A 13626-nucleotide genomic window follows, 5' to 3' on the forward strand; every position below is an offset into this window, starting at 1 on the left:
TTGCTCAAAAGTTAGGTCAAAAAAAGTTACCCTTATAGAATAAAAGTGGAACCTACATAAAGAATTGATTACAATCCATTTATAGTTTGTCAGGATGTATCAAGATTTATTTCAAAATCCAGAAGAATACGACTGCTATGTTAGAAAAAGTTCCATATTAGGGGACTTTGGCTTTAACCTTAATCATACAACTCCTTCGTAAAGATACCAGGACTTCATTTTCCGATAGAAATCATTCACTGTTGAAAATATAGATTGCATAACAAAACAAAAGCCATATTTTTTCATTCATTTAAATGGCAATTAATTGGATTACAAACTGTTATTGTTATATCAAAAAAAAAAAGAAACAAAAGTGTCAAAGTGTTAGTAAGAGCCTTTTCCCAGTTACTGGGGCTCAGATACTTATAAGAAAAAGGTTATAACAAATCATCACAACTTTGCAAATTATTATCAGATTTGTACGCCCACCAAAATTTTGATAGAAGCCAAAGAGAATGAAGAAAACATATGAAATGAAAAAAAACCTCTAGCTATATGATTTATTTAACAAATGTTTAAAGCAGTCTATTCTCTGCCGAGGTCCTCAAGCAGTTAAAGGTAGGGAATGCTAAAAATGAACAAAGGACTTAAAGCTAAAGATGTAAGACTGAAACTTAACACTTCAGTTTAAATTTTCTCAAGAAAGTAAGACAAGGGTATTTAAGGTACCCAGAATTATTTAGAGATAGTAGCTCCTAAATCTTCAGAGGCATCGTAACTGTAGATAATCAAATGCGTGCGATATCTGCTCCCTCTGAAAGTCAAGGTCAGAATCAGGGGCTCAGGACTAGGAGAACATGTTATTCTGTGCAGAGAAAAACCCACTAGAATCTGAGATCACTTAGATTCTTGAAGCCTTTTAAGATTTTTGAGGAAAGAACTTTTGAACTCCGCTTTGTGAATGACACCAAGACTAAAGACTAAAGCATTTTTTAAACCAATGACCCCTGTTTCGTTTCAGAAGGAAACCTGAATTCTCGGCCGTAAAGCCCTTATACCCTTTTTAAAAAATCTAAGTATCATTTACTCATTAAGCCAGGAAAGTTTTATTTTTCAGTTGTTTCATGAGGAATTTTTACCCAGGATGTGTGTAACAGAAGAGTATCATATTTTCATGTTGTGTAATGTAACAAATTATCTATGCTTTGGGAGGTTTTTTTTTTTTTTTTTTGTGATGTCGCTTCCTCTTAAAATTTACCCTGACAATTTTTAGTGTTTCTAACTTGTTAGAACTTGAGTTTCTAGTCTATACTTCTGTATTCCTGCCCTGAGTTGAAAGCTATAGTATTTCCTTGAAGGGCAATCAACATGTAAAATGAGCTGTCCTAGATGACTTGAGACTCTTGAGTTAAAATGCCCCAGATGGAATTCAGTGATCACAAAGCTAATTGGTGTTCCAGTGTGTTTTGTCAACTTATGAAAGTGTCTTAAACAGAGGATACAGACTTTGCACAACATGAAATTTGCTTGTAAGTAAAAATAACTTGCGATTTATTGAAAAAATACTAAAGTTTCACGTGGATTTAGGGTATCCTGGTTAGAAAAACTCAATATGGCAATCATTACATGGGCAAAAATGTCTCAGTTAAGGGTTACATCTAAAAGTAGTTACCCAAAGAGGAATTTATTTTTTCCAAAAAACTGCTCGTATGAATATTTGCAGATCATGTTGTTTGCCTTGGAAATGCAGGTTATTTCTTTTTACTTCTGTATTTGACCATCCTCTAGTATGCTGTGGAATTTTTGTATAAAAAAGCCTCCATTTTTGAAAATATGAAATAGGTATTTTACTGTAGAATTTGAAAAGGGAATGTGTTTTATTGATTTTTTAACTTGGAGAATCTTTTCTGGATTTTTCACACTAATAATATTTTTATTTACATTAACAAGTGAAAGTGTCCTTTTTTGTGACAATCATCAAATTCTTTCTTGAGTAGTCCTCAAATGACTGTATAACTTTCCAACTATTTCAATTAAGTGGGCTGGAAGAGAAGATCCATGGTGGTGTGAACCCAGTTACCAATGTGAGTCCTTCCGGCTATTCTGCAGAAGCCTCTCCACACCTGTCTAACCTGTGGTCTGTTCTAAGACCTATAAGGAATGCCAGTGTACAGATTACAAAGTATTTTCACAAGATTATCTAAGTTGGTCCTTACAAAAGCCTTCTTTTCCTAAACAGGGACTTGAGACTCAGAGATATGAAGGGAGGTGAGAAGATGCAGACCTCCAGCCAGATTTTCTGATGACAAGCTCTGTGCTTTTCCTCTCATGTCCTGCTTCCCATAAATGGAGTCTCTTCTAGTTAAGACTAACCTTCCATTGGGAATTCCATGCTGGAGAGAAAACCCCTTCAGAGCCCAGGCTGTGCTGCGGGGGGACACTGAGGACATCGTGGATAGAGAGGACTGGTCCCTTTAATGTCTCTCCTCCTCCCACCTGAACACGTAGCTCAGTGCTGGAGGGTCAAAGGCAGGGAGAAACAAGAGGTCTGTAGAATGAACGTTGATGTTCTTTAGTGTCTTTCTCTTATGGTGTTCGTGACCTTCATCCTCCGATCCCCTTTAGTAATGATGAGAATGATTGCTATGATCACTCCCATTTACCAAGTACCTAATATGTAGGTATTTTTCCAGTTTTGCTGATTGATATCCAGTAGGCCTCCCTTATCTGCACTTTTGTTTTCCGTGGTTTCAGTTACCTGAGATCAACCATAGTTCAAAAAACATTAAATGGAAAATTCTAGAAATAAACAATTCATGCATTTTAAAGTGCATTCCATTCTGAGTGGTGAGATGGAATCTCACACCGTCCCACTGCATCCTGCCCAGGATGTGATCATCCCTTTGAGGAGTGTGTCCGTGCTATGTCTACTACCCGCTGGTAGCCCTTTAGCAGCTCTCTGCGCTGTCAGACCCACTCTGGTGGTATCACATCAACCTTATTTTACTTTATAATGGCCCCAGAGTTCCAGAGTAGTAATGCTGGCATATTGTTATAATTGTTCTACTTTATTGTTAGTTTTTGTTGTTAATCTCCTGCTGTGTCTAATTTATAAACTGAACTTCATTATAAGTACGTACATATAGGAAAACACATAATATAGATACAGAGTGTTGTACTGTCCGTGGTTTTGAACACCCACTAGGAGTCTCCAAGTATACCTCCCAAGGATAGGGGGCTCCTGTAATGTGTCACTCATCCTCACAACCTTCTAGCAAAATGGCTGTTTATGACCTCATTATGTAGATGAGGAAACTGAAGTATAGAGAGATGATATAACTTGCCCAACATCCTGGTGCCAGAAAGTCTCAGTGCCTGGATTTGCACACAGGTCCCTCTGCCCCAAACCTGTACCCTCAGGTGTTAAGCTGGACATTCCCACACCCCGAGGCTGCAACAACACCTGTTGTAGGTTCACTTCTTAGCAGCAGCATTTATATCTGTTAAATGCCGATCACACCTGAAAGTATATTATACTTTGTTCAAACAGAAATAATACAGTTTTAAAATTTAAATGATCCAGAACAATTCACTCAGATTCAATAAGCACTTTCATTCCTCTTTGTTTTGCTCAGGCTGGTTCCCATCTTCTCTCTTTCACAGACACACCACGTGTTCTGAGTTCAGATCCTTTGCTACCTCTGGTGCTTTCGCGGAATCACGTCACCGTGGTTTTCTTATACCTCTGCTTTGCTTACTTATCTCTGAATTGATCGAGTTCATTCTCATCTCTGTCCTCCCATATGAACTGTGATATCTGTTTATACGCTTGCTTAGAACAGTGTTTCTCAGAACTTGTTGAATATTTAAATGATCTGATCTACTTACCACACACTTAACTTCTTGGAGTGGTGCATGTAATAAGTAGAATTATCAAAAACTGTGATGGATATACAAAGTGCTTTATTTTCTTCCTTAAATTCAGTGTAGATTTAACTCTTGTTAATAATTTCAACCACCCGAATCAGACATTTTCAGATAATTATTCTGTCTTCAGGTTCTGGTTATGTAATGAGAGTTTATCGGTACTATTTCAGTTTTCAGTATGCAACATTAGTGCAACGGGAATGGACTTTATTTCCATATTTCTTCTACCTCTCTCTTTCTGACCCTGTGGCTCTCAGTGCATAGGCTGCTTTGGTCCTCAGATTAAGAACAATTTTATGGCCAGGGGCGGTGGCACACACCCGTAATCCCAGCACTTTGGGAGGCTGAGGCGACTGAAATACGAGCTCAAGAGATCGAGCCCATCCTAGCCAACATGGTGAAACCCTGTCTCTATGTAAAACACAAAAATTAGCTGGGTGGTGGCACGTGCCTGTAGTCCCAGCTACTCAGCAGGCTGAGACAAGAGAACTCCTTGAATCTGGAAGTTGGAGGTTGCAGTGAGACGAGATTGTGCCATTGCACGCCAGCCTGGCGACAGAGCGAGACTCCATCTCAAAATATAAAATTTATCTTAACCTATGGCTATATATGACTATGTACAATTTTGAGCATAATTCTCTTTGTGGAGAATAACTGAACAGTCACGTGGCCCATGTTTATGAGGAAAACCGTTCTACATTTTGGGAACACTGTCCTTTTTTGTGTGTTTTCAAATGTAGGAAGTTAAAGGTAGAAAACTAAAAACAGTAATGTGCAAGAACAATTTCTAGGCATATTACATTTTTAGTAATTTGACTAAACCTGAAGTGACTCAGGTTGGTTTATTAAACCAGAACTAACAGTTCCAAACTAATTTGACGAATATGTTAGAAGCAATTTGGAAGCAGTCTATAGCACTAGCTGTGTTTATAATACAGTCACTTTGGTTCTGCATCTGCTTGGCTAACCCAGGCACGCACAATCTATGGATAATTTAGTTTCTATACCATGACATGATTCAGTTATTATTTACAAGTATGTTTGTAAATTGCCAACAGAATTAGACACAGGGTTTATCAATTTTAAATTTTACTTTTGATAGCCAAACCCTAGTTTTAGTTTCCTTCTGTGAGTGCTTGGACCCATTTTCTGTCCTGTCTTTAGATTAGATAGATTTATGCCATTTCTTTTTGTTATTAGTACAAAATTCTGACTGATAAAACAATAGCTGCTGTATTTATTGACTTCTATCGTACTTTGTAAGATTGGTACTGTTGTCACGTTTAGATGGGGGCACTGAAGCCTGGAGAGGTTGAAGAACTTGCTGCAGTGCACACAGCCAGCCAGGGCACAAGGAACTAACTTTCAGACTCAGGTCTGTCTTATTTCAAAACCTGAGGTTGTAGAGACCATGTTATTTGGCCTTAGGGTGCATGTTGGAGCATGGCTACTGATTTCTATCATATTTTCTTCTATCAGTAACTTTGAGAAGGATTTTAGGAGTCTTGTACTTATCTGAACTAAGCACCAATGTTAACATTTTTTTCTGTGTGGTAGACTTCCTATAATCACATTGTTCTAGAAATAATAGGAGGGGACCAACTATTAGCTTGACTGTGATGAATTCTGTCTCTGCACACCTAGACTAGAGAGCATTTTAACTACAGGACAGAATTTGTTCAGAACAATCATCACCAATATGACAAGCCAAGATTATATTATCAAGAAAAATATTTTAGTAGAAAAAGGTAGAGGGTCTGCATAACTGGGGTAACTACTGTGATGATGTGACCATTTATGGTAATACCAAAGGGAGAAAAGATGTTGCAGGTCGCTGTGGGGTGAGGGCAGACAAAATACCAGAAGTCAGATTAGAGTGTTTCTAATTATAGTATGTGGCAGTCAGCATTTTGGCCTCATGATCTTTGGCCCTAGTGTTACTCTTATGACTATGTTTGTTCCATGGCAAATAGATTTTGCAGACGTAATTAAGGTTACTAATCAGCTGACCTTAAAATAGGAAGATTATTGTGGTTTATAGAGGTGGGCCTATTCTAAGTCATATATGCCTCTAAAAGGAAACATTTTTCTCCCAATGGTAGCAGAAATTCCAAGCATGAGAAGGGTTTGACGTGCCCTTAGTAACTTGGAGATGAAGAAGGTCACATGTTGAGGAAACAGGGACCTCAATCCTACAGCCACAAGGAACAGGATCCTGCCAACAGCGTGAATAAGCTTGGAAGCAGAAGCTTCCCCAGAGCCTGCAAGGAGGAGCCCAGCCCACCCAGTGCCTTGGTCTCAGCCTGTGTGGTCTTAAGCAGAGGCTCAACTGAGCCACATGGTGCCTGGACTTCTGACTCATGGAATTAATTGGAAGACAATAAATGAGTCTTATTTTAAGTAATTAAATCTGTGGTAATTTGTTACAGCAGAAATTGAAAACTAGTGTAGTACATGATTGATCAATTTTTTTCACATGACCCTTGTAGGAATTTTCAAAAATAAATATTGCTTATTCTGAATAATATACCTTAGGATATTGGTTGTACTGATTAATTATGTGTTCTACAGGGGTGCAAAGGAATACAACCACATTACCGACACTGTTGTAGAATCACAGCTTGAACCCTAGTTTAAATCTAGGTGTACATATGGTCTCTTCCTCAGGATCTCACTTTAATGGGAAAGTTCAGCCTTAACACCAGAGCAATAGATTGTCTTATTCTTCAGGTCTAACCACTGAATGAATAGTGTGTAATAATAATTACAATAAAATATGTTTATTGCAAGATAGTAAATGGTGAGTTGCTAAAAGTAAGGATGTAATGAAAACTAGCTGGATTTAATCTATTGGTTTTTCCATGGTCAGTAGATACATGCTTCACCATATCATGGTGTTAGAAGTAACTGGTTCTTTCTTTCCTTTTTTTTTTTGAGACAGAGTTTCGCTCTTGTCACCCAGGCTGGAGTGCAATGGAGCAATCTTGGCTCACCACAACCTCCGTCTCCTGGGTTCAAGCAATTCTTCTGCCTCAGCCTCCTGAGTAGCTGGGATTACAGGTGGCCACCACCATATCCAGCTAATTTTTGTATTTTTAGTAGAAACGAAGTTTCTCCATGTTGGTCAGGCTGGTCTCGAACTCCTGACCTCAGGTGATCTGCCTACTTCAGGCTCCCAGAGTGCTGGGATTACAGGTGTGAACCATCGTGCCCAGCCCTGAAGTAACTGTTGCTAAGGGAAATTAGTAAAGAGTATTTATAATAAAAAAAATTGTAGGTATTGAGTTCAAAATTGAATATGAATTTGGAAATTGGAGATGTAGGGAGTTTTATTTGCCTTTTATCCTTTGTGTTACAGATTAATCTCAAAGATATTGATGAAATCTATAAAATACGTATTGGACATGATAACACTGGAATGAATCCCAGGTGGTATCTGGAAGAAGTTATACTTGAAAATATAGCCACATATGAGCGATTTTGTTTGCCTGTTGATTCCTGGATAGCTGAGAATGAAAATGATGGAGATCTATGGAAGGAAATACCCATCATGGGAGCTAAGAAAGCACCTTTGCCAGGTATGTCATTTCATTTCCTTTGTGATATGTATTGAAAATTAAAATACTTGAGATGATTTAGAACAGGGGCTGGCACCTTTTTCTATAAAGGACCAGACACTAAATAACTCACACTTTGTGGGCTATAATGTCTCTGCCAGTGTAGTGAGGTGGCAGCTATATATCTATGACGTGGCTGTATGCTAATACACTTTATGCGTAGACCCTGAAATTGGAGTTTCATATAACGTTTATTTGTTAAGAAATACTGTTCTGGTTTTGATTTTTTTAATCATTAAGAAAATAAAAGCATTCTAGCTCCTGGCCTGTACAGAAACAAGTGGCCGGCAGAGCTGGCTTATTGGCCGCATGTTGTTTGGCCACCCCTGATTTAGAACATTAGGCTTTAGGATTAACATTAGTATGTCTGTTCAAAGGTGACAGTGTATATCCAAGAATAGATGCGTGTGCTCAACTCATCTTTCTGTAAGACGCTTTGCTGCCCATTTAAATGTGACTTTCTTCTTAGCTAATTATGTTAACAAATGCCAGCAATCATGAACTTTGGAGCACCTGAATTCCCTTACTGATTGTCTTTTCTTTTTTGCTTGAAAGAGAACCACGCAATGTCTTAATTTTCTCTCTGTCCATCCCCTGTATCTCTGATAACTACCTTCCTTCTGCCTCTACCACTGGAGAGAAAATGTTATTTCTCAATGGGTACTGATGGCCTCTTTGTTCAGAATTAAATGATTTTTTTTCAATCATTTTTTGTTTTTTGAGACAGAGTCTCACTTCATTGCCAGGCGCCAGGCTGGAGTGCAGTGGTGCGATCTCAGCTCACTGCAACCTCCGCCTCCCGGGTTCAAGCAATTCTCCTGCCTCAGCCTCCCAAGTAGCTGGGACTACAGGTGTGTGCCACCACGCCCAGCTAATTTTTGTATTTTTTAGTAGAGATGGGGTTTCACCATGTTGGCCAGGATGGATCTCTTGACCTGGTGATCCACCCGCCTCGGCCTCCCAAAGTGCTGGGATGTGTATATGTTTGTGTATCTGTGTACATGTATGTGTTTGTGTGTTTCAGTGTGTGTATGTGCATGTATGCCTATATATGTGTGTGTGACAGAACATATGCATGTGCATATATGTATATGAGTGTGTGCATGTATGTGACAGTATGTGTATGTGTATGTGTGTGTGCGTATTCCTCCATGCGTATGTGATGTGTGTATGAGTGTGTGTGTGTTCTTAGTGTCCTGGACCTCTCCGCTGTATTTGATACTGACACTGTTGATCTTTCATTTAAAGAGCAGAGGTTCTTAGAAGCTCTAGGACCAAGTCTTGGCTTGGTGATGTGATTACCTGTGTCACTCTGGGCAAGCTACTCAGCCTCCCTTAGCCAACATTGTCTTGTCTGTAAAATGGTGATAAATAGTGCCTATGTCACAGGATTGTTTTCAGTACATGAGATTATGCATTTATAATAGGATGATGTACTTACAGTATATAGTAATAGGATGATGTACTTACAGTATATAGCAGTGTTCCTGGCATATAATAATTCCACAAGAAATACTAGCCATTACCATCTTTATCATCATTAAACATCTCTCCAACCTTGACCTTCACATGGTACCAGCCTGGTTCTTTGACTGTTTCATCCAAGTTTTCCTCTTTATATCACTGGCTCCACTTGGTCATTTTGCCTTGAATAGGTGGGTTTCAATGCTTGATTCTTTGCTGTGCTTTGAGCCTCCCCCTAAATTCTGTTGTTAATTCTATACAGAAGAATGACACATTTTCATCTTCAGACCTGTCTTTTTTCCTGCCTAGAGCCCCAGCACTCCATAAGATGTTTACCATCCCACCATCTTTAATACCCACTCATTCGACCATGCCATGCAGATAAGGGTAAACACATGCTCACAAACAGGTCTCAGGTGGCTAGTGTGAGCCAGGAGTGATAAGCACCAGAGGAAATCCAGATAATGCAGATAGAGGTCATTCTTAGAAGTCGTTCTGTCTTGATGGCCCTGGTTATCATCTTCAGTTTAATGACTCCCCCTCTTCTGCCCTCTCATCAGTTTCTTCTTTTCAGTATCCCCTGGAAGTCTTTGCTCAGCATTTCAGTGATTCTTTGAACCCTCCCTGTCCCTGCCCCTTCCCCTCCTGCTGATTGTTACCACCATTACCTGGAGGGGCTGGGCTTCTCTACACCAGCGTCTTGCTGATTAGCCTTATATCCCAGCTGGGGCTCCACCCGACATACTCTCAATCTCTGTTAGAATGGCACAGATCACACAGGTGCGTGCACCCAGATACTTGCTGATTAATTCAGACACAGCAAAAAAGATTTGAACCCAGCTAATGAAAGGAGAAATGCAGAATAATACTTATGCTTTTTATATGTATATATTTTGACAGTTTGCAAAAACGTTCTCATATAAAATTTCATTTAACACATTGTAAAGCTCCCGATTCTAGTGGTGCTTTCCGGTTGTCGCAGTCCTGTGAAGGTGGCAGTGGTATCCAGGGATGCCCAGAAGATGCTGAAGTGGGAAAAATGAAGGAGTCCCAAAAAATTTAGAATTCTGGTTTCCACCCTGCATGTCTTAGGACCTATCTATTCTATTCACCTCCTTGCTAACATGTCAATAATTCATGCTACTTTTGAAAAATTATGTTTAGAAACATTGAAATCCATGGTACTGATGAGAAACAGAAGAACTCTTATGGTCTGCTATATTAGATATTTCTCAATTTGTTATATTTTTAAAGGCTGCATGATTACTATTATTATTATTATTGAGTGGAGTCTCTGTTGCCCAGGCTGGAGTGCAGTGGCATGATCTCAGCTGACTGCAACATCTGCCTCCCGGGTTCAAGCAATTCTCCTGCCTCAGCCTCCTGAGTAGCTGGGATTACAGCCGTAAGCCGCCTCACCAAGCTAATTTTTGCATTTTTAGTAGAGATGGGGTTTCACCATGCAGGCCAGGCTGGTCTCGAACTCTCAAACTCCTGACCTCAGGTGATCTGCCCAAGGCTGCATTATTTTAAAGTGAACTTTAAACTCTAGGAAACAACTCTTTTGTATTTCTTTGAGTTGCTTCTATTGGAGCACATTTGTTACATGCAAAAAAAAAAAAAAAATGTGAAAGGCAGTTGTATGAGTTTTTTTTTTTGAAGTCCAAGAGAAACTACATTGTATCTTAAATGAGCTATTGATTTTGGGTCCATTTAACTCGAGCAGCAATAAAGGCTCAGCATGTCTTCCCTGCATCTTTCTGTTCATCCTTTCTCCAATCCAGCTAATGAAACTTTATCCATTAGCATTTTCCACCTAAAGGGGGTAATTTCTTAGCTGAAGCACACTAACCATTTCTTAAGGTATTTTCTCCAGCAGAAGAATATAATGTAATCATGATATTTACAGTTAATCCGACCAAGTCTTCTCATTTTTCTCAGGCTCTGACAAATCAATCCAGTTGCCCCTTTCCCAGATTAAATATTTGTACATTTAGGGGAAAATGATTAAAATAAGAAAGTAAAAAAAAAAAAACACCCCAATATTCAGCAATTAAACAGAGATCAAAACTCATGGGTGGCCAAGGAGTGTTCTGGGCATGCTGAGTACCACCTTTTGGACATGTTGGTGCCCCCACAGGCTCATTTATTATTCCCATGACATCAAGAAAAGCCCACAGTGGATTCACACCAATGAACTGATACTTCCCTGACTTGGCTTTGAGAAGAGAAGGAAGGAAATTTTGACCTTCAATATTTTGGGATTATTTGTCCATCTGTCAGAGCATTCTCTAGCTGGCCGTGGGAAAAACAGGAGTGAAAAGGAGAAACTTTTAAATTGTTAAGCTGTTAATACCTATCTTGGAGTTGCCGGGCTGGATAAAGTTGTAGGGGCACACTTTAGGGTCGGATATTTTTTAATTTAATAGCACAAAAAGAGTGGTTTTCCAGGCAGTTGGCACTTGCACTCTGAGCCGATTAATTTTGTGACATTGCCTCTTATTTTCAAGGGATTGCTGGAATGTTTTCAAAAGAAAAGGATTTTGAGACTACTAGTCTGTAAGTTATCATTCTTTGGGGGCTGAGCTAGATTGCTGGGGGGATCATAGTGATCTCCTCCCAGACGCCAGCACTGCCAAATGGAGCTTGTTTCATGCCTCTCTCTGATTTATTCACCATCCGTGGTGTTGGTGGGGAGCGGCCCAGAGGAGATGCAGATTACCCTTGGCTTTTTGTCCTTAAGAGTCTTTAGTTAATGGCCTGGCAGGGTTGCCCAGGGCTCATAAGAATGCTGACTCAGCTCACAGCGGCCTCGCCACACATTCTGGCTCCAGGCTCTCTCCAGGAGAGATGGATGATAAAGCAAGGTGAGGTTTGAGGCCACATCTATGGGTGGAGATATGTTTGATGCCAGACTTTGGCAAGTGGTCAGGAGGTATGCTTAGGGCTTTACTTCAGATCAAGAAATAACTATCTGAGAATGTATTAAAGTACCATCATATTTGAAATAGGCCTACTTCAAAATGCTTGCATTTATGAAACTTGAAGTCATGAGAAAATAAACTGAAGTGCCTGCTGACAACCTGTAGCAAGTTTTAGATAACAACTGAGCTAAATCCAGAAAAAGAAAGGATAAGCTTTCTTTAATGCTTTAGCCTGTATCACAGTACTCATTCATATGTGAGGCGAAAAACGTGGGCTTCAGAGTGATACAGACCTTTTCATCCACAAGAGGACCGTAGCTCAGATACACAGCATCCGGCCTCAAATCCAGGTCTCCATCACTGGCTGTGTGAATGGGGGTAAGCGGCCAGGTTTTCTGAATTTCTGTTACTTTCTTTGTGAAGTGGGAAATATAACATCTATTACCAGAATGATTACCATTTAATTCACCATCCAAACCAGGACTTTTCGGAGAGTAAAGAAGGGCTCTGAATCATTATTTCAGGAGAGCAGTGTCAGTGGAGACCTTTCCAGGCAAACCCAGGCCATGAGCCTCCCGTGGGGTTTCCACCAGCGGCGCGGCAGAGCAGGGCAATGGATGCTTGTCACAGAGGAGGCACTCAGTACACTAAATTCATTCCTTCCCCTCCTTCCTTCGCAGTATCATGGGAACACTGGTATCACAACGAGAACTTTGGGAGTAGTATAGGCTGTTCTCAACCCCACAGCCAGAGTGACCCACTTTAAATGTCAATCAGATTATGTCATTCCTTTGCTTACAACCCTCCAAATGTTTTCTGGCTTACTAAGAATAACAGGCAAAGTCATCACAATGTCCTACAAGGACCTACTTGTGTCGCGCCACCACCCGCTGCCCCCAGCTGCAGCCTCTATCTCCCTTGTGGCTCTGGCTTGCATCCCCAGAGCCCTCAGGCCCCTGCCCTTTCTGTCCCATCTGCTGTCACAGACCTCACCCAGGCCTCTGCATGGCCAGCTCTTCATCTGTGCTCAGGTCTCTAATCCAAGGGACCTTTCCAGTGCCGCTTTCCCTGCAACCTTCTGTAAAACTGCAAGAAACTCCACTCCCTTCCCAACTGTGGCAACCCTTTTCTCTCTACGGCTCAAACATACTTCTTTTGTGTGTGTGAGACAGAGTCTTGCTCAGGCTGGAGTGCAGTGGTGCAGCCTCAGCCCACTGTGACCTCTACCTTCTGGGTTCAAGTGATTCTCCTGGCTCAGCCTTCTGAGTAGAGCCACCATGCCCAGCTAGTTTTTGTATTTTAATTTTATCTATCTGTCTATCTAATCTATTTTTGTATTTTTAGTAGAGATGGGGTTTCACCATGTTGGCTAGGGTGGTCTCAAACTCCTGACCTCAGGTGATCCGCCCACCTCAGCCTCCCAAAGTGCTGGGATTACAGGGGTGAGCCACTATGCCCAGCCCACAGGTATTTCTTTTTCGGAAATCAGATAGGTACTTTCAATCAAGAGGCACAGGAAGCTGCAGTCCCGAACCGCCTCTGTTGGTCTTGGATCCCAAACCTTCAGCGCAGACTGGAACTGAACTGTCTGCACATGCTTAATGCTGAATCTCATTTGCCATCTGTTCCTGAGATCTCATTTCTCTGGGCTGTATCAATGTGATCTCACTACAATGAGTGCTTCGAAAGCCTAATTCTTTGACATAAGAGAA

General features: G+C 40.4%; 1 protein-coding gene across 1 annotated transcript in view; it reads left to right on the top strand.

Annotated features, from left to right (window-relative positions):
• RP1 (RP1 axonemal microtubule associated) overlaps window positions 1-13626 on the top strand; it is a 306195-nt gene that overhangs the window by 264136 nt on the left and 28433 nt on the right. The window contains exon 26 of the mRNA XM_064384191.1: window positions 7268-7487. Coding sequence (XP_064240261.1) covers window positions 7268-7487 — 220 coding nt within the window. The remainder of the gene's footprint in view (window positions 1-7267; window positions 7488-13626) is intronic.

Source organism: Aotus nancymaae, unplaced genomic scaffold, assembly GCF_030222135.1.
Source record: "Aotus nancymaae isolate 86718 unplaced genomic scaffold, 86718_ANA_hifiasm-v0.15.2.pri h1tg000036l, whole genome shotgun sequence".
Classification (NCBI taxonomy): Eukaryota; Metazoa; Chordata; class Mammalia; order Primates; family Aotidae; genus Aotus; species Aotus nancymaae.